General features: G+C 34.5%; 1 protein-coding gene across 1 annotated transcript; it reads right to left on the bottom strand.

The window, feature by feature from the left end:
- Positions 1-673: 673 nt before the first annotated feature.
- LOC118766781 lies at positions 674-13,543 on the bottom strand. The gene is made up of 4 exons (XM_036510501.1): positions 13,302-13,543; positions 5,144-5,377; positions 3,471-3,560; positions 674-909 (listed from the first exon to the last, which is right to left on the bottom strand). The coding sequence occupies exons 1-4, from the start codon at positions 13,468-13,470 to the stop codon at positions 722-724; spliced, it is 681 nt and encodes a 226-aa protein (XP_036366394.1). The 5' UTR covers positions 13,471-13,543; the 3' UTR covers positions 674-721.
- Positions 13,544-22,500: the final 8,957 nt, after the last annotated feature.

The following is a 22,500-nucleotide window of genomic DNA, read 5'->3' on the forward strand; positions in this document are numbered from 1 at the left end:
GCCTGGGTAAACCGTCACAGAAGTTCCACAACTCCAAACTATACATTATATATATATATATATAATTAAGGGTTTAGCAACAACTTGCTCCACCGCAACTTTAGCAACTTATTGCTAAACCCTTAATTATATTTATAATTATATATAAAAAGTTTTTTGTATATGTTTTTATATGGGTTTTTTCCATACTGAAACTACTTGGTAAAATTTATTAATTATTAAATTAATAATTCTTTACCCTATATCTGTAATAATTATATATATATGTATAAATATATATATATATATATATAATTATATATATATATATATTATATATATATATATATATATATATATATATATATATATATATTATATTATATATATATATAGATATATATATATTATATATTATATATATATATTATATATATATATATATATTGGTAAAACGGTAAGATAACAAAAGAAAGAAAGAGACTTCAATATTATGTAAATAGAGGAAATTTATCTATACAATAATATGTTACATTACTCGATAGTCAAGATAAAACTCAGAGCTTTATCTTGACTATCGAGTAATGTAAATATTATTGTATATATATATATATATATATATATATATATATATATATTATATATATATATGTATGTATATGTAAGTACGTATGTATGTATGTATTATGTGTGCGTGTGTGCATGTGTGTGAAGAATGGGTTTCATAGAATTCTCTGGAACTTCAATACTTTACTGCCATTTGGCAGAATAATTCATATCTGATCCCCAAACATTCCGGAGATGTGATGCATTTGATAGCACAGTCGTAAAAGCTGTCAGCAGGAGTGACTGTTTTTAACTTTATGTCACCAAATGTATTCTGCCGCTTGGAGAAGCGAGCACCCCTCTCCGTAGCGTCGTTGCGTCTCTCTGTAAATACATAAAAGGTAAAACAATATATATATAAAAAAGGGAAAGTGCTATAAAATTTTGTATTTACATTTGTGAATATTCTCCGTTACATATGCTCGCACTCATTTAGAAGTATACAAACACGCGCTCATACATCCAAACACACATATATATGTTTATTTGTATATAGAGATATCTTTTTCTTTTTCTATCTATCTACCTATTATTATCAATGATTACGCATGTTAGGGTTAGGGTTAGGTTATGTATGTATGTATGTATGTATGTATTTATGTATGTATGTATGTATGTATGTATGTATGTATGTATGTATGTATGTATGTATGTATGTATGTATGTATGTATGTATGTATGTATGTATGTATTTTTTTTTTGTACTTGTTTCAGTCATTTGACTGCGGCCATGCTGGAGCACCGCCTTTAGAGTGGTGAAAGAGTACAGCAGGGATCACCAGCATCCCCTGCCGGAGCCTCGTGGAGCTTTTAGGTGTTTTCGCTCAATAAACACACACAACGCCCGGTCTGGGAATCGAAACCGCGATCCTCGTATGTATTTATGTATTTTTGTATGTATGTATGTTATGTATGTATGTATGTTTGTATATGCATGTATACATGCGGTTTGTTTGAAAATAATGCGCTGTTCGTGGCTGCACCATAAACAACGAGGAATACATTGAGACACACAAAAGGATTAGAGACGCATTTGTGATGAAATAAACGAGCAAGTATCGTAAAACTATCTACATCTACCAAAAAGTGCATGACCACACACTCTTTTGGCAACAAGTGAGGTTTTTGGGAAATTGGGTTGGACGACCACTTCCACCGAACAACCCGGATGTGGCACCCTCCCAATTCTACCTTTTCAGTCCAAGGAAGAGCAATGCTTAGAGACAACGATGTAAGGATACGCACGTGGATGGCGTAACAGTGCACACCTGAAAATTCTCAAAGACGATTCGAGAGTCGGATTCCACGATGGAGCAAATCATCGCTTGATTAGGGTGAATAAAGGGAGGGTTTCTCTGCCAATATATACATCTTGAATGATTCATGTCAGTTAATTACAAAGTGATGCTCATTTGTACTTTACTGTTGTGATATCCCTCATGTGTGTGTATGTATGTATATATATGGGTGTGTCTGAATATATGTGTGCGTATCTATGCATGCATGTATGTATGTGTATATATACTTGTAAGTAAATGCAGCTTCAATATTGATAATTACCTTAATTAACTGAACCTGAAAAGTACTGGAAACGAAAAGGTGAAAGCTTAAAAATATTACAGCTAAAGTTAGAATTTGAATTTAAATGATATGTCGTTATGGTTGGGTTGGAATGGGGAAAATGTAATTAAAAGGGAAGACTAGGTTGCTTTTAGGCGGCGCGTTTCTTATGTCGCAAAATCAAAACGGCCATTTTCTTTTCGGCCTTGCACTGTCTTGACGCATTGCACGTCTAACTGGGGTCATGATCAAATGTTTAAGCTAAAGTTTGAGGTAGGAAATCAAATTGTATGTACTATTGTGATGGACAAATTTTTGATTAAGTTTTACAGAATAAAAGAGTGCTGGATAAGAAGTGTCTGGGTTTTAAGAAAACAAGAGCCTTGAGTTTTATAGTGTCTCATGAGACGAGATGCATGCGAAGAAATTCCAGATTCTTTATTTCTACTGAAAATATAGTTTCAATTATTTTAGTGAGAGAAGATATATTTCTCTAAAACTACCATAGCATTTATCTTTCATTATTTACGAACTGACAAAATATTGTTGCTTATTTGTTAATAGACAATTTAAATTGCCTCCTAGTGATTTTCTTCAGTCCTCCCAGCAGGTAAGCACATGTTTCTTTATGCCTAAATGTCAGCACTGCTAGAAATGTAAAATTATAAGTATAAGCTACCTGAGAACTTTTAAATTTTGAAAGAAAGACTACTTCATCCATTATATTCATAGGAAGTTCCATACATAATTCCCTTCATAGGTGAAGAGATTCAAAAGATGGTGTATCCAGATACATTTGAACGAATCTAAAATCATTTTTGTATTCCAACGCCAACTTCAGCTAAAATTTTTTAGGACTTTAAATTTCCTGCTATTTTTAGATTCAGCTATTAATTTTATGTCTACTGCTCCTGCATTGTACAGACATCCACTCCTTGTACAGGCATCACTTCCGACAGTCTAAAAACTGATATTACTGAAGCAAAACTCGAAACGTATAAAAAATGAAAGGTATTGAATTTGTGGTAAAATCTTAAACAAAAAGAAAGTTAAATTTTGAAATTGATAAAATGTTTAAATTGATAAAAAGTAAATAGTATTAAAATGCCAAGACGGAAGAGAATAATGAAAAGGAAGAAACAGTACAGGAATTAAACGACACCTGTGTGAAAAATAGGGCAAATACCGGTCGGCCTGTTTGAGGCAAAAATCATCTGGTCACTTTCATATTTTGAAGGTGTAAATAAAATATCTTATTGAGTTATTTTATTTAAATGCAACTAAAACAGTGATACAAAAATAATTTAATGAAAATATCAACTTACCCTGTATGAAATAGAGAAAGTATAGAAATTTCACGTCACATCCCAATCCATTTAAATCTGACAAAATATTTGGGTCGTTGTCAAACTTGTCTGAAAATGAACGACGTAATTTTACTATTTTACTATTAAGCATGTAAACACATGCTTAATATAAGTACAGGAACACATATACACAATTACAAACAAAGAACACACACTTTTACATACATATAACTTGTTGAGTTTGGAATAAGAAGCAGTATTTATACACATGCTGTCCCTCCAAGAACGATAAGATTCAACCATTAATGTTTGTTAACGTTCCAGTTTTGAATTGTTGAAGGTGAATACATTCAGAAATGCCAAGATGAATGAGGAAGGAAAATAGTATGGAAATGTTCTCTCACATTTTCCATGTGTGTGTGTGTGTGTGTGTGTGTATTAATTTTTGTCTTATGCCAAGTTATATATACAGATATTTTAATCTGAAATTGAAAAAATACTTTTTACGGGAGTACAACTGTATTAACATTACAATTTCATTTGTAAATATTAATTTGCATTTTCATATAAGTGTTTTAATATAGACATAATCCAGACAAACTTCAAATTATGACCATTTAAGTTTGTTTAAGAATTAAGATGCACTGCATTAGCTTGAGTAAGTTTGTCTGGTCACTAAAGGATAAAAACACTAGCTTTAGTATAGAATGAGACAAAATTAGCACATCTGTAACTTATATAACAGGAGGAAAAAATATGTGACCTATTCATAGAGGAAATTTACCAAATTCTTATATAAAAAAGACCCAGTTGCTTAGCCGTAGACCTAAACAGGCTTTGAGGCGTCCGTACCTGCATTGGGAAACATTTAGATACTTCCATTCAGATATTGGATATGGCAGTATCCGCTGCACAAAGTCGAAGTGTCTCAATTTAAGGGGTAAATGTCTGGACAATATTTGGTTTAACTTTCAACTAGTTAAAGGCATTCTTACAAGATTAAAATATCGTTTTTCACAAATATAAGACAGAGTAACTTCCATATAATCTAAAACTCAGTTAACAAGTGAACCTTTCGTATGGGCATCTTAACTATATGTATGACAGAATCCATTCAATCTATTTAATTATATTAAATTTATATTCATTTTATCCGTTTTAATACGTAGATGAAGATGTATTAAAACATAAAGATATACACTTTGACCAAATTTATTGTATAGAACTCTCAGTTTCGTCCTGGACTTAAGGTTAACACGATGTCAGATACAAAGTAAATTTCATCGCCATATCAAGTTTCAACATCTCTCATTCCTTTTCCTTTTGTATTTAAAACCATAGAAGAATAAAGAAATAAGCTATGCACGCATAAGTAAACTCAGTTCGCTGTGGGCCTCGCTTGTAGAAGAACCCTTAATGAAGGTACATGGCAGAATATTACTGGCTATATATCTCATTGCACATCTTTTATGCAGCAAAATTTCGCGTATGCATGTATGTATGTATGAATGTACGTATGTAGGTATGTATGCATGCATACATGCATGCATGCATGTTTTGTATATATGTATGTATGTTTTATGTATGTATGTATAAGGATGGATTGGATATATAGACAGACAGAAAATCGATAGCTAGAGAGAGAAGGATAGGAGAGGGAGAGAGAGAGAGACACTAAAAGGTCGGCTTACATCTATCGACTTCAGTGCTTATCCAATTATTGCTTGTTATTATTAGATCGGCGCTGGTGGAATTATTGGGATTCAAGTAACATCTGGATGTGGTCACGTCGAAGTTGGTAGAATAGCACGAAGCACTGTCTCTACAAAGTTTCAGACAATCAAAGAAAGTTTTAGCCTCTGGTCTGGCTACGTTTCCGTCATTTTTAAACTGACCACCGTAAATAATATTGACTGGACAACTTGCTGTGTTAACAAAACGAAATAAATAAATAAATAAAATCATTTATGAAATTAAATAAAAAATAACTATAAAATTTATACAAAAACTGTAACATAAGGTGTAGAGACATGGTTAACAAAGTTATTCATAGTTGACGAAAATGAATAGCGCAATACAAAGTCTCTTTTATCAGGTCTTAAGAATGAAACGTCCTCTTTTCTTGTACACCAAGTTTGACAGTCGTTAACTCTAATGTTTTATCCTGACAATTCTTGGCTTTACAACATTGATGAGTTACATCATCACTTTCGAAATGCAATTCATGGTGTCTGATTATATTGTGATCTTTCTCTTTTGAATCATGGATAGATAAAAAAAATTCGTGTTGTTTATGAATATGAGTTCCGTCGTGGAACCAATGCATCCCAAGCAGCTCGAAAGATCAATGAGGTGTTTGGTGAAGATGTGGCGAATGAGCGCATTGTACGTCGATGGTTTGAGAATTTCCAGTTCCCGTGGTAGGCCTGAGGCCAAGGTGGATAATGATGAGCTGGAAACAAGTGGAAGCGGATACATCACAAAGTACGCCTGAGTTAGCAGCAAGGTTTGATGTTTCGATTCCAATTGTATTGGCCCATCTGAAGCAAATCGGAATCGGCCAGGTAAAGCAGCTGGATAAGTGGGTACCACACGAACTGAACGAGCATCAAATGACATGTTGTCTTGAAACTTACTGTTCTTTGATGTCACGGTATAAAAGCGAAATATTTTTGCATCGTATCGTTACGTGTGGGGGAAAAAATGGTTTCTTTTCAACAATAGCAAGCGTTCTACACGGTGGCTGGAGAGAGACGAATTACAAAAACACAATCCAAGAAAGGATATTCGTCAAAAAAAGCTAATGGTGTCTGTTTGATGGTTCAGCGGTGGTGTCATCCACTACAACTTCATGAGACCTGGTGAGTCAATTACAGCGGATGCATACATCAACCAATTGGATGAAATGATGCGTGAACTTGCAATCAAACAACCGAGATTGGTTAATAGGAGCTACAAAGGGAGAGTTAGCTTTATCTCCTTTAACCTGAGAAGGCTACTGAGACATTCAGTTGCAATCTGTTGCGCAATGCCATCAGGACGCGATGGTCTTTGTGGCAGAAAATCGTCTCTTCATTTTGAAGATAGTTAACGTTAAACAAGGATGTGCCTTGCTCCCATTCTTTTAGCATTCATATCATCAACATGACATTCCTATTGATGTATGACATGTATATGACCGATCAAATACGCGTCAGATGGAATTATTTTCAATCTCAGAAGGTATTCCTCCCGTTCTAAACCTTCGTCCACACTCTATTATCAGTTTTGATACTCAAGGCGATGCTGCTGGTGTATCTCCGCAAAGGTTCGGCGTATGCCTAAATTAAGCCTAGCGAATGATTTTTCCACTTTTACGCTCTGAAAACCCTATAAAACTCTTTCCGACAAAATCATCCACAATAAATCGTCATTTCTGTGAAAGACCTACTCATAGGCCACAGTTTTTCTTAAAAACTTCATCATTGAATGAAGAACTTAATCCATCCATCCATCTGTCCATTTTGTAAGCCCATTCTTGCGGGCAATGTCGTGGGAATAGAATCCCCAGATATCTATTACATAGTGTTCCATGGAAAGCAGCCGTCATTACACTTTCCGGTTGGACTGAGACTATGGATATTATAAAACCATTTCATTCTTTGCCTACTCCCTGTGAAATTCCTGCCAAAAGGCTCGATTTGAAGTATCTGTCGCGCAGCTCTTTCTTGGGACATTCTAATCACATGTCCCTATAACCGGAGTTGTAACCTCTCAATGCATAGAAGTAATGGCTCTATCTCAAGATCTCTAGAGATCCTTTTATTTGCAATCGTACTCTCTCGGTCGCTTCCAAACATTTATAACCATAAGTAAGGATAAACACAATGCCAAACTGAATATAGCGATTTTGGATTTTTTACCAACCTCTTCTTCTCATGATCAAATCCTGGAGTTGGCACATTAATGTGCCAACACCATGCAATTCTAGCATAGAATTCAGTCTCCTGTCATTTACCGTTCGGCGAACCCATTCACTATATACTTGGGAACACTTTCTGATGAGCTAAGTCACTCCATGTTGTCTTCAAATATCAGCCAACCAATTCCACACGTACTGGTCTTGATACCACTTCCAAAATGGCTGCGCACGTATCTCCACTCTAAAAATAGAGGTTACAATATGCACGTCTGCCGATGTTGAAAACCTATGTTGAAATGTATCGAAGTAACACTATAGGGACTTCACAGCAACATTAATTAACCATTTATCCTAAACTCTTACAAAACCACAGTACGCTCCAAGGTATACAGGTCGTATGCCTTTTCGACGCCTACAGAGCATGCGTAAAACTTTTCGCAGTATACCCAGGATTTCTTGAAGATGTTCTGTAAGAGAATATATGGTTGGCTATGCTGCGTCCAGGACAGAAGCCATACTGTTCTTCAGCGAGTATGAGCTCGACAATTTCCCTGCATCGCTTTTCCAGGCATTTAGCGCAGGCTTGATTAGGAATGTTCAACAAGAACACTGTCTCTTAACTCCTTTTCAAATATTCGAATTATCACGCCGGATTGCCATGGATTTTGTGTTTTTCTAGAATCCCAAATCATCTGGCATATACAAGTCAGCTACAGATTACTCAGTCTGTTTAAGCCTTTCAACGTTTCAGGCTGAATTTCGTCCTCTCAGCAGCCTTGCCAAGTTCGAGCGCTTTAATCTCTTCTATGGCTTCAGCTCCAATGAAGTTAACTTTTGCTTCTAGATGCAGCTCATGTCCACCAGAAAATTGTATTGTAATTTTGTTTAGGAAAGCAAACACCCGTAGTCATAATGGGTATATTCGTCACTTTCATTGCGTGTGGTGCTCTCTCCCGCCCTGATGCAGTACCAAGTTGTGGCCCTCATGGCTTCCGATTTTAACTGATTGGAAGTGTTATCATGCACATTGCTTTTTCTTGGTTTAAAAGATAGGTTACAGTATATATTCTGCTCAATACCACAGATTTTCTTATCAGTTGTTTGGCCTTACTAGTTGAACATGTCCCTCAGTGGCTGATGATATGTGCGTCTCTGATCACAAGCAGAAGTAATGGAGGAGCATCATAGCCATGTGTTGAGAATTTTGGTGGGGTTTCAATAATTCACCTCTGGAAACAAGTGTTTTTCGGCCATCATCCTTAAACAGACCTTATTCAGGGACTTTCTGAATGGGGAGTACTACTAGACCTGAAGAAAATTCTAACTTGGCGCCAACTGCAAGGTCATGCGCTGTTTATTTTGATATGAGATGACCATGTCACGCTCATATAGCTGTGATGCTTGTGCCTGCTGTACGTTTATCAGATGGGTAGTCATGATAGGTATATTGGGCTTCTTATATATGTACCCCAGTGTCATTTTGATGACATGCACTGCTCTCTCCTTCAATAATAATAATAATAATAATAATAATAATAATAATAATAATAATAATAATAATATAATAATAATAATAATAATAATAATAATAATAATAATAATAATGATAATAATAATATAATAATAATAATAATAATAATAATAATAATAATAATAATAATAAATAATAATAATAATAATAATGATGATGATAATAATAATGATAATAATAATAATAATAATAATATAATAATAATAATAATAATAATAATAATAATAATAATAATAATAACATTAGAAGAGATATCTTCAGAAATACCAGACTCACAGATGCAGAATTTACCTCTATTAAAAAGTGGTAGAGAATGGCCTAAATATAAGTCAGGAAGGAAATAACGAAGCAAAGGAGAGGAATGTTGGACCACAAGCATAGACTGAAAGGTGACCATCTGCCGAAACCACTCCAGAGCCTAAAGAAAAAGGAAAATATAATGACCCTAAAAAAACAGCCAGGAAAATGATGTCGAAACAGAATTTGAAGACCACATATTTGCTGAACAACACAGAAAATCTATCATTGAAATGAAGCAGGAAGTTCTGAATGAGCTTGCAGTTGTAGGGCATACAAATGTGAATGATAGGGAACCACTCTATAAACCCTCAAAGGCACAAGATAAAACACAAACAAAAATTAGCAACTGCGTTCCGCAAGAAATCATACAGCAACTAAAACCCAATCTTAATAAGTTAAATGAAATTAGTTACTCTGTTGCTAAGATAATCGAAAGACGCTATTTAACACCCAAAGAGACAACAATACCAAATTCGAAAAGAAAATCAAACTGGAGGAGTAGAATTGAAACTGAAATTGAATCATTACGAAAGGAGGTATCAATATTAACTGAGCTAATCTCTGTAAATGATGTAAGATCAAGAAAGGCAGGAAGATTGTGAGAAAATATGGACACTCAACAAAAGAAGAACTAATGTTCAAGCAAAAGCTCAGAGAATACGCAGATTTGAGAAAAGAATCAAATTCTACAAACAAAATAAGATGTTCAAATCCAATGCCAAATCGTTTTACAGGGAAATAGGGAAAGAAAAAATAATCATTGAAAATCCACCCCTAATGGAAGAAGTTGAAAACTTTTGGAAGGGGATCTGGAGTGATGAGAAACCATACAATGAAAATGCAGACTGGATCAAACGCACCCAGGATGCCTACAAAAATCTACAAGAACAGGTATGGGAAGACATCTCAATCGCCGACCTAAGGAGGGCACTAACGAAGGCTCATAAGTGGAAATCCCCTGGTATTGACAGAATACCAAATTTCTGGCTCTCATCATTCTCGTCCGCACACAAAATGTTAGTAATACTATTTAATAGTATTATGAAAGACCCGGAAAAAACACCCCATTGGATGGCAAATGGTATTAGTTACCTCCTCCCCAAAAATAACAAAACGAAAGACCCAAAAAACTACCGGCTTATAATATGTTTATCTACTACCTATAAGATTTTGACATCTATTCTAGTAGAGAAAACATATACGTTTATGGAAGAGAATAACCTCTTTCCCACTGAACAAAAAGGATGCAGACGAGGCTCATACGGATGCAAAGATCAGCTCCTAATTAATCGCATGATCCTTGAGAACAGCCATAACAAGCGCAGAAATCTCAGCTCTTCATGGATTGATTATAAAAAAGCCTTTGACAGCATACCACATTCGTGGATTCTGAAATCGCTGTGATTTCAGATTTTTTAAAGTATAATATGTCACTATGGAACACGAATCTCCAGTTATATCATTCTGGTGGAGTATTGTGCTCAAGCAATATTAGCATAAACTGTGGCATTTTCCAAGGTGACTCACTTCACCACTAATTTTCTGCATAGCACTAATACCATTCTCAAGTGAACTGAATAGGAACAGGATATGGCTACAAAATTGACAACATGAAAATTAATCCATCTATTTTATATGGATGATTTAAAACTATATGGCAAAGATGATGAAGAGCTTGAAGGACTACCACATACTGTGAAAGGATTCAGTGATGATATCGGGATGGAGTTTGGCCTTGAAAAGTGTGCCAAAGCCACTTTTAAGAAAGGGAAATTGATAAAGTCAAGTTCAATCGAATTAAATGTCGAAACAGTATTAAAGGAACTTGAGCAGGAACAAACCTATAAATACCTAGGAATAAATGAAGGCTCTGGTATCCAGCATGCAAGCATGAAAGAGAAAGTTGGGAAGGAATGTTATAGAAGAGTTCGAGCAGTCTTGAAGTTTGAGCTGAATGCATATAATAAGGTGTTAGCCATAAATTCCTTAGCAGTTCCAGTTGTTCTTTATAGCTTCAATGTGCTAAACTGGAATACCAGTGAAATAATGAAAATTGACAGAAAAATCCGCAAGCTATTGACTTGTAATTAGATGCACCATCCAAAGGCTGACGTGGATCGTCTTTACCTTCCGAGAGCTCAGAGAGGTCGAGGTTTGATCCAGCTTGAACTTACATATAAAACCATCACAATCGGACTGGCGAAATACTTTGAAGCAACCAACGATTGTTGAAAAACATGAAAGACCGAAAAAACTTCACTCTATTCTCAAAGAGAGCAAAGAATTCGCTGCTGATCTCTTAGATACCCACCAGAGTGATCAGGCTGAAGGAAATGCGCCAACTGCAGCTGCAAAGAAAATAAAAATAATTGCAAAGACAAAAGCACATGTAAAATTAGCTAGCAGATGGGAACAGAAACCTCTGCATTGCAAGTATGTGGCCCGTAGCAAACAAGCTGATGTCGACCAGAAACACACGTACCAATGGTTGCGAAGCTGAGGGCTAAAAGCAGAGAGTGAAGGTTTCATATTACTGCTCGAGACCAAAGCTTATTAACCCGGAACTACCAAGGCAATCTGATAAAAAATGGAGCTGACCCAAAATGCCGATTCTGTAATGATGATATTGAAACTATAGACCACATAATCTCAGGGTGTAGAGTCAAGACATGAGAGAGTCGGCCAGTATTGACATTGGACAATATATCGACATTATAAAATCAAAACCACTGACAAATGGTATAAACACCATCCTGAAGCTTTGACTGAGGGAGAAAATGTGTCGATTCTATGGGACTTCCCCGTACAGACCGACAAAACTATAAAAGCTACTAAACCGGATATTATTATAAAAGATCAGACAAAAAGGATGTGTTTATTAATTGACATGAGTATTCCTTGCGATCACAATATAGCGGTGATTGAATTTGACAAGATCAGTAAATATAAAGACTTGCTAATAGAAATTGAAAAAATGTGGCATCTCAAGGCGTCTACAGAACCAGTGATTGTAGGATCTCTTGGAATGATAAAAAAAAAGGAGGTACTGAAACTTATTTGAAAATGATACCAGACTTATCATCCCTACAGGAAGTGTAAAAAATCATATTAACTGGAACGGCTCATGTACTGAGAAGAGCATTATCGCTGTGAAAACAACATCCATTCATGAATTTATTTATTTATAAAGTTTTTTAAATACATATTTTACTTGTGAATTTGCGTGTGTAATCTGTGAATACATACAATGAGCTTCTCTGCTCTAGTTGTACGAAAACACTCGGCGAGAAACGGAAGAAAATTTGAAGAAAGAAGGAAATAATAATAATAATAATAATAATAATAATAATAATAATAATAATAATGAAGTACCAGGCAGTGGCTCTCATGGCTTCTGATCTTAACTGATTGGAAGTGTTATCATGTACATTGTTTTGTCTTGGTATAAAAGATGGGCTACAGCAAATATTCTGCTCAATACCACAGATTTGCTTGTCAGTTGTTTGACCATAACCAGTTGAGCATGTCCCTTAGTGGCTGACGATATGTGCATCTCTGATCACGAGCAGAAGTAGTGGGGGAGCATCATAGCCATGTGTTGAGAGGGATTCTTTGGGGTTTGAATAGTTCACCTCTGGAAACATGGGTGGTTCTTTCAACATCCTTAAACAACCCTTATTCAGGGACCGTTTGAGCGGGATGGGCTACTCAACCTGAAGAAAATTCTAACTGGGCCCCACCTGCAAGGTCATGTGCTGTTTATCTTGATATGAGATCACCATGTCGCGCACATATGGTTGTGATGCATGTGCCTGGTGTACCTTTATCAGACGGGTAGTCATGATGGGTATATTGGGCTTCGTATATTTTACCCCAGTGTCACTTTGATGGCATGAACTGCTCTCTCACTCAATAATAATAATAATAATAATGATGATAATAAATAAGTAGTAGTTGTAGTAGTAGTAGTAGTAGTAGTAGTAGTAGTAGAGGATGAAGAAGAAAGGAAGAGGAGGAAGATGAGTTTGGTGAAGAATAAGAATAAGAAGAAGAAGAAGAAGAAGAAAGAAGGAGGCGGAGGAAGAGGAGGAGGAGGAGGAGGAGGGAGGAGTTTTACCGTTTATTGCTTTCTGATAGTAGCTTCGCGCGTTTATATTAGTCAGTCTGGTTTCACCGGACCATGTCACGTATATTCTGCACGCGGTGAACGATTCTGAGACAGCAAAAGATTTACAGGATGGCATTTTCAAACATTCATCTGCACATTCCGAGGCTCCGACTGCCATAGTTATCGCCTGAGCGCTGGAAGGGAATCTCGCGTCGGTGACTTTTATAAACTTATTCCTGTTTGGAAAATTAGCTTCTGAAACAGTATAAGAAATATAAATATACAAGATACAGTAAAATGTTCGTCCAAACAAGGGTAAATAATTGTTTGTTTGTTTGTTTGTTTTTTCAACTCAAAAGTTTTAAATCAAGGGTGTATATATGAGTATATGTGTGTTTGATTCTTTGGAAGAAATCAGCGAATGTATACAAAAACAAGGACGGAAAAAAACGGACAATGTTGCACAAATACAATACAATAATAAAAGGTCATAACAACAGGTGTCTTTCGACTAAGGATGAATTAAATTAAGCTGGTGTGCGCGGAAATGAAGCCTTACGGCAGGGATACAAGATTTCACAAACACAGGGAGGAATATCGATGTTGCACGGACAACGGACAGACCAAGAAAGAAAGAACAGGCTTGGTCGAACGTCGGTCACGTGGGAAGAGAAGAGAGAGAAGTAGAAGCAGAGAGACATAATAATTAAGGAGAGGCGAGACAAAATGACAGGGACACAGTGAAGTGAAAAGTGGAGGGAAAGTGAGCAAGAAAAGAAAGCAAAGATATGTGAGACTGGGGAAACGAAAGAACGAAGAGTGGAATATATATATATATATATATATATATATATATATTCCAATTTATACATGTGTGTGTGTGCGTATGCATATATATGTGTGTGTGATTGTGTAAATATGTATATATATTTTATATATGTTTATATATATTGCAATGCGCATGTGTGCACGATAATGCGTCGAAATATGACTGTACGCGTGTGTGTAAATGTCACATAATAAAAAATATAAAACTTTACAACTAAGAATAAAGATAAAACGATATTTTATGGGATGTTTATCTACTTCTGTCATATATATATATATATATATATGTATATATATATATATGTATATGTATGTATGTATGTATGATGTATGTATGTATGTATGTATGTATGTATGTATGTATGTATGTATGTATGTATGAGATAGGCGAAGTATTTCTTAATTTACGTACCTATTCCCCGGGTCTTCAGTAATATATGCAATACTGAAATGAAAAAAAGAAAATATATAGAAATAAATAAGCATTAATCCAGAAGATGATGTACTACGTTAGAAGATCTGTAACTTCTACTTTTCGTTAGTTGGATTTTATTCAATAATAGTAACTGGTTTCTTTTCCAATTTTAAATGTGCAATGTTGTAATGGTTTTCTCAAAGAATTTCTAACAAGGTCGGGCTATTGATTTTAATATGTAGTTTCTCTGATGATAAAAAGGATAAATTCAGTGAGTTTAGAAAAGCATCAGTATATTTGGTGCATGTTTCTAACTACTACTTTTATATCCATAATGTAAGCTGCTTCTAGAGTTGCGGAAACTCAAGAAGCAACTTTTGATTTTGCAGTATGGGAGTCGGGTTTAGTTTCTAAGTTTAAAGAGGACTATAGGGCGGTAGGGTTTGTATTGTTATTTATAGCTGAGTATGGAAATACTTTGTTTATGAGATTTTTATATATACGTTATTTTTAGATTGTGGAACTAATAGTTTCTTTGGAGATAAGGATATTGTTTGTGTTTGGGTTGTTGAAAGCTTTATTTATTATCTTTTTTTCGTGCAAGTTATTCTCATTAATCGTTATGATTAACTAAAATATTTCATTTGAAAATCTTTTTTACCTTATATATAAAAATGATTAAAATTTTTATGAATCATTTTGTAAATTACATTTTTTTTGTTTGTTTAAGGGCAAGAAATAGTTTAAGAGTAACACTGGAGATTTTTTGATATGGTATAAAGTTTTTTTCTTTAGCATTTCTGAAGTAGAATGATAGTTATTTTAATCTACCTCTCATGAAAAGGATCGTTATGGAATTTATAGTTCCCCTTCTCATTTATTCTATGTACAGCTTTACCATATGGAAAAGGATGTGCTGTGAACTTTCTTCTCCTGCTTGTATTCTTCTATCTACTATTTTATTCCTTATAAAGTGCGCATTTCCCTGTCTAGAACTTTCATACATTCTCACCTTATTTCTTATACAGACATGCTAGTCTATCACTTGGGATATCCCAGAAACAGCTGTAAAACTTCAAATTAAATATTCTAAATGACTTGAGATACTCGTCCTGCTTTTGTTTATGTTGTCCTTTTCCCCTATACTGTTGTGTCTGGTGAGAGTCATTTTCTTTTTGTGCCTTATAATCAGCACACTCACCGGTAAAATTTCCACCTATTTCTTATTTTTATTTTCCCGAAATTTTCGTTGCGTCTTGCTACCTTTTCAATAGCCTTGACTATTGAAAAGGTTGCTAGACGCAACGAAAATTTTAGGAAAATAAAAATAAGAAATAAGTAGAAATTTTACCGGTGAGTGTGTTATATTATAAGGCACAAAAAGAAAGAATATACTTCAACTCACGAACGCACATAGAGAATCTTGCAAACCAAATCCAAAAACGAAATATAACTATATATATGCATATATATATATATATATATATATATATATATATATATATATATATATAATATATATATATATATCTATATATATATATATATATATTATATATATATATATATATATATCTATATATATATATATATATATATATATATATGTATGCATGTATGTATGTATGTATATATATATATATATATAAGATAATTAAGATTCCGTTGAATTAGGTACTTAAATTGAAGCACCTTGCTAGGTCGATATAATTCGCAAACCCAAACAACGCCACCCAGCAAAGTGAAAATAGCCGCTCTTGATATTTCAGACCTGTATTTTATTATAAAGATACTTTCTATAGCATTTTACGAAGTGCAGATCCCATGTTAGGTGAATAAAATATAATTGAGTAACAAAGATGTACAGGTAACAATTCATTACGGCCGTTTGAAGCGACTCCTTCAATTGATTAATAAAAACATTACATCTTTTGAAAGAGACCGTTCTCTTCAAATGACCGCATAGATTTCAAACATAAAGGATACAACCATTTCCTAAACGTATTCACATGAATAATGGAACTCAAAGTATTTATATTGTTTCTTTTGTCATATCTGTGGCAGAATGAGTTTAGAAAATAATACATACTTTGTCAAGTCTGCAATAATTTAGAGAGTAGCAGAGGAAATAGCGGGGATCAGAAGAAACAGATTGGTAACCTCGTTACTTGATATTTAGAAGATTTTATGTAGAATGTAGTCTTCAACCATTTACAATCAAATCCATTGGAAGTTGTCAACTGTATTCTAGTAAATGGTGATAAATAAATTAATGTCAGACAGTCTACCTGACTCTCAATGTACTGCAACCATATATCTAGATTTATCTACACAAAAGGGTAGGTTGTAGGGTTAGTAATAAGAGAATGCCTGATGGGAAAAAGGTGATAAATTGAATAAAGTAGGGTGGCCACTATTTATTTTGATTATCATATTAAAGGGAATATAATGAAAACCAAAAGGGGTAAGTAATATAAACTTTAGGGGTAGAATTTAGCATTAAAGGAATCAGGAGGTAGTGAAACATAACTTAGCAAGTTTGTAATATTAAATTGAGAATATCTAAATCAATATATAGACTAAGGATAGAAATTAAATTTAAATTCTAATAATGGGATACTTCAATATATAAGTAAAGCTATTAAGATTTTTCTTAAACACAGTGTATAGAAAGTCATGATTAAAACATTCTATAATAAGTGTATAACGGAATTAAATTAGGATGTGAATAGAAATACATGATATATTTTAAACGAATATAAGAACTATTCTCTTCATTAAGGGTGGATAAAATATGATATCGTAAAAGATGGCATCAAATATATAAGGCAATTGGATTAGAGGTATACTAAATGTATAAGAAAGTACATTCGGATACAATACTGAAACCAATTTGTTCATGTAAACACTTGATGAAAAAATTGAATGATTAAAAAATATACGAAAATACGAATTCCCATATCCAGTAAATTATATAAAAAGATTTTATAAATTGTCAAAAAAAAATGTTTATAAATTATAAACACTATGAAAGTATATGAAAGGATATACAGATGTATAAAAATATCTAATATAAATATTAAAAAAATTATAAAATATATTATGTAATTACAAATATAAAAAGACGTAATATTAAATTATACAGTGGGTTTTATGAAAAGAAATCATAAACTGTCAAACCCTTTATAAGCTATAAAAGCTACATAAATGTATAAGCGGGTATATAAGCACATACAACTCACTAATATGAAATATAATTTCACAAAAATTCTTTAAAATATTTCTTCACAGAATGATATAAAAGTTATAAAAGAGATATAAATAAGGATATAGAATAAAATAAAATAAAATAAGGATTATATTAGAAATTATATTGATATATCGAAAAGAATTCCTAAACATGTTATTATTAATGCAATATAAAATTTAAAAAATACGCATCAAATATTAACGGGAACAAAATTACTTTTTGAAATAGGTTTATATGATATTTCTTAAAAAAATACATCAAGGGCATTGATCCAGGTAGAACAATAACAGATCTTAGGGGAGGCGCGAGATTTAGTAATGCATTGTAAAATGTACGTTATACTAACTACGATGGAAGAGAATACCAATGCTGAAGGGGTAAATATGTAATATAATTCTTTTCTACTCGAGGCACAAGGCCCGAAATTTGGGCGAAAGGGGCTAGTCTATTAGATCGATCCAAGTACGCAGCTGGTACTTAATTTATCGGCCCCGAAAGGCGAAGTCGACCTCGGCAAAATTTGAACTCAGAAAAATAAAGACAGACGAAATACCGCTAAGCATTTCATCCAGTATGCTCGCTGCCTTAAATATATAATATGATTATAATAACTCTGCTCTGTCTAAAGTTGGATACAATCAAGTGATTGCATTCCTTATTTCAGAAAGTTTGAAGTCAGCTAAACACAATAAAGAAAATGGAAATGTGAAGAAGGTCAATAGTTCATCTAATCTAGCATGTAGATCTACTAGAATTGCCCATAACAATCCTATTAAAATAAAGAATAGGATTTATAACTAAGGATAGTAAAATATCTAGCATGCATAATAATAGTCATGATAATAATGAGAAGGATGGACCCAATTCTAACAATAACATAAATACCTGTAACGATAACGTAATTGATAATCTAGAGGTTCGGGAGATGGCAGAGGGGCCAAAAAAGATCCGTTTTCAATACTAAGAATAATGATATGATCTGGTATAGCCTTTATTTCATTTGCGCAATCTCTACTAATATATATATAATAAATTTATGGCGATTTTGGATAACGAATGAATTTATTGCTTATCAAAATAATCAGAAATTTAAATTGTGGGTCAGGGTGAAGGGCAAATCCACGCATTGGGCTCTCCAGCATATATTTATAAACAGCAAGCTGCAGGACACAGAGATCCGAATTGGACCCCTAGGCCTGTGAATCATCCAAGAAACAATCCAATGTGATAAGTTAGCAATGATTTCTTGAACGGCATCGATGAAACAAGAAGTTGGTCGTTTGAGCTGGTAAAATAGAAGCAATAAAACGTTTTGAATAATGCAGATTGAGGTATAGTATTCCTACAATATATACAGGTTGATCAAGGCTGGAGAGCTTTTGAGCATAAGTGGGCGCCAAATGAGCATTGAGTTTGGAGTTATACAATATTAAGAAAGCAACGAATTGGTGGAAGATAGAACGTCTTTGGTTTTATCCAAACGATCGAGATGGTAGAAATAGCTACTAAATTTACCTCAAAACTTACTCTACTGTCCTACAAAAGAAAAAAAAAGCTGACAAGACAATAATTCCTTAAATTGACGAAATGCGGAACGGTCATAGCTGGAACGGTTTTCATCTTAGGTATCCTGTATCAAATTTGAGTTAAAATATATATATATATATATAGAGAGAGAGAGCGGATTTAGGCCTAACTTTTTCAAATGACCTGAAGAATCCTTTAAGAGGCTCCTTAACCTGCTAGAAGGCGTAATTAAATCTCACAATATTATGGATCTTATTGTTATGTTTAATGGACTCAAAGGCACAAGAAATAATATGCTTCTAGATAGACTACGTCACAAAAAAAGCACGAGATAGACTGCTCTGCAACACATTTGATCTTAAGTTTGCGGAGCAGTGTCTGATGAAATATTGTACAAGAAATACAACAGCAAAAACAGAAAGAGTAACACGAAGAAGAAAACAAAAACATAACAATAAACATGTGAACTTACCACAATAAAATACAAAATGTTTCCACATAATTGTTGCTGGTATTTTTATTAATTAACGACACCTACTTTAAAATGGAGACTGAATTAGGTTACTCGGTGATCTCTCTTTCTCATACAATCTTTTTCAAACTCTAACTCACACTTTTGCTCTCTCTCCTTTTCTCTACCTCTAGACAATATATATATATATATATATATATATGGAGAGAGAGAGAGAGAGAGAGAGAGAGAAAGAAAGAGAGTAATGAATGTCGCTGCGTAACTAGGGAACAAATTAAATAACTAAAATTGAAAGAAAATTAGCGTATGTGCATACATGCAGAGATATAGATATGTGCATGTAAACATGTGCATATATGTATGTTTGCACATTTGAATATATCCGTGCACTTCGGTGTTACAATGTGTGTGTAAGTGTGTTTGAGTGTGTGAGGGGTGATGCGTGTGTGCGTGTGTTCATATCATTCCTTCGTATTTAATTCAATGCATTATTGGATTGATTTGTTATTACCACCATTGGCTATTTAATCAATTGGAAACAAAGGCATTTCAGGAAAAATAAGATGCACATCAGATATCAGCCACTCTTTTATGTATTTCTTGACGTCGCTCATATTTGTAATGAATCATTCAGAAGAAATATATTCTATTGAAAAGTTACGTGTCAAAAGTACATAAAATATGTTTATGGAGAGTCGACATTGTCGTATTTGTCATAAAAAAACAATAAGAGAAAGCAAAAGCTATATACATAGATATGTGTGCGTTTATACATACATCTATGTACCCTGGCTGTCTGTAAGCAATTTTTTCACCAACCACATGTTCCGGGTTCACTAATGCTTTGAGGGAGTCATTACAATCGGAGCAAATAGGGAACTAGAAATTGTGGCTGGTGACGTAGAAATTCCCTGACAAGCATTTCTGACTCTTACTAGAGCTATAGAAGGAGGCAAATCCTACTTCCACACATATCGCCTTCCAGCACCAACCGTCTTCAGCCAGAGTTTAACCACAGTCTCCAGTGTCTTCCCATGCATGTCTGGACTGTTCAAAGATATGGAGCAACATGACACCACCCTCAATAGAGCCATATGTAAAAACCATCGCAATTTCGGAAAACATGGTTTTCATGATACGTCTGAACAGAACAAGACCCTCCCCAGCAGAGCAGCTCAACTCAGCTTTTTCAGGAGCTGCTTTGTCTACGTCAGGGCTTCGCTTTGACATTGGCTGTCAGATTTTGTCTCTTGTGCCTTTTGTATGAGCCATAAGTAAGTTATTCATTCAGGACAAGCTTCATGGTGGCGGCTCCAACACCCGTCTCTCTGTTGGATTAATTACGTGTTTAAAAGGTATTTTCAAACTGTCCTTTCTTTGGTATCAGTGTCCTTTGACTATGGTTTTAGCTTTTGGCCTGGATGTTGGTGTTACAGGCCTGCACACGCACACACACACAGACACACACATCACTTGATATGAGGAGGCTATCTCCCTTGACAGTGAATAGAAAGTACTCTGTTGAGCAGAAAATGCTCTGTTCGTAGCCGAGAAATATTTTGACTCATTTCTAGCAATGCTGGTGCTGACCTGCACCGTTTATTGACAATTGTATTTGTGCATTCAATTTGATGAACAGCAGCCTCGTGATGACTGAAAGAAATTGCACGAGCTAACACTCATTTTCCTCGGTAGTACCCATAAGTCAGGAATCAGCTTTAAAGCACCCGGAGCTTATTACAGAGCACAATGGATGGCCAAGCTAATTTACTGCATTAAAATTTGAATGCTTAAATATCAGTTTAAACTAACTGTGAGAGAGGAAAAAGGACTGAGAGATGTTTGCTGCTTTTCAGCTGCGATATACATCAGATCGTGGTGCCTGGCATCCATACCCTCATGCGCCCCCCGTTCAGATTTACATTTTGTGCAAAGTCTCCAGCTCTACAATCAAAGGGATGACAAAATTACAAGTGCTGCACTCAATAGGTTTTTGAGACATTTGTGGTATCTCTCCGAGGAGCTTGTGGCGCTTGCGTTTTTTGATTCAGCTTTTTCGCATGAAGCAAAAAACAAAATAAAGCATTCTCTGCAGAAACCAGTTGACTCAAAACCGAGCAAACGAGCATCAATAAATCCTGAATCAGCTGGGCGGAAACAACTACAGGATTTCGTTACTGCCAACACAAAAAAACATTCCTTGAAATCCTGGAGGTGCCTTGTACTTTTCTTGAAAAAGGTGCTGAAGAATGGAATGATGATGAAAGTTATGCGAATGCAAGAGATATCGCATATGGACTTAAAGTGGTAAACGGCATTGCAGAAAGCGGTGTACGACTGATGAAGGAATACAACAAATTGATAACCAATGGTGAAGATCAGAAACAATACCGTTTTTAAATTGTTAAAAATTACAGGTCGTCACTCTCAAACAAGAAAACATTACACTTGCTTCACCAAAAACCAAAATGAACTTACATATGTGGTTATAATATGCCTACTGGGCAAACTTCTACATACAAAAATGTTAACGCGCTATACGCTGCAACTCACTACGTGCTATTGCCTGGAATGTCATCATTTTTCTTTTCAAGCTAGGTTAACTAGGTACATACCAAACCGGTTCTGGCGAAAATATCAACAAAACAAAATTTTTTGAGCACAAACTGATATACATTTATTTTTAAAGCTTGGTAGCAACCTCTTTTTCAACCTC

Source organism: Octopus sinensis, linkage group LG17 (assembly GCF_006345805.1).
Source record: "Octopus sinensis linkage group LG17, ASM634580v1, whole genome shotgun sequence".
NCBI classification, from domain to species: domain Eukaryota; kingdom Metazoa; phylum Mollusca; class Cephalopoda; order Octopoda; family Octopodidae; genus Octopus; species Octopus sinensis.

Bases quoted from the DNA above. Each gene is read 5' to 3' on its own strand.
- LOC118766781 (XM_036510501.1), bottom strand. From the start codon at position 13,470: ATGGCAGTCGGAGCCTCGGAATGTGCAGATGAATGTTTGAAAATGCCA. The intron at 5,378-13,301 runs GTAAAACTCCTC...TTGTTAACACAG, and splicing joins CTATCAGAAAGCAATAAACG to CAAGTTGTCCAGTCAATATT. The intron at 910-3,470 runs GTAAGTTGATAT...ATGTATTTACAG, and splicing joins CTTTCTCTATTTCATACAGG to AGAGACGCAACGACGCTACG.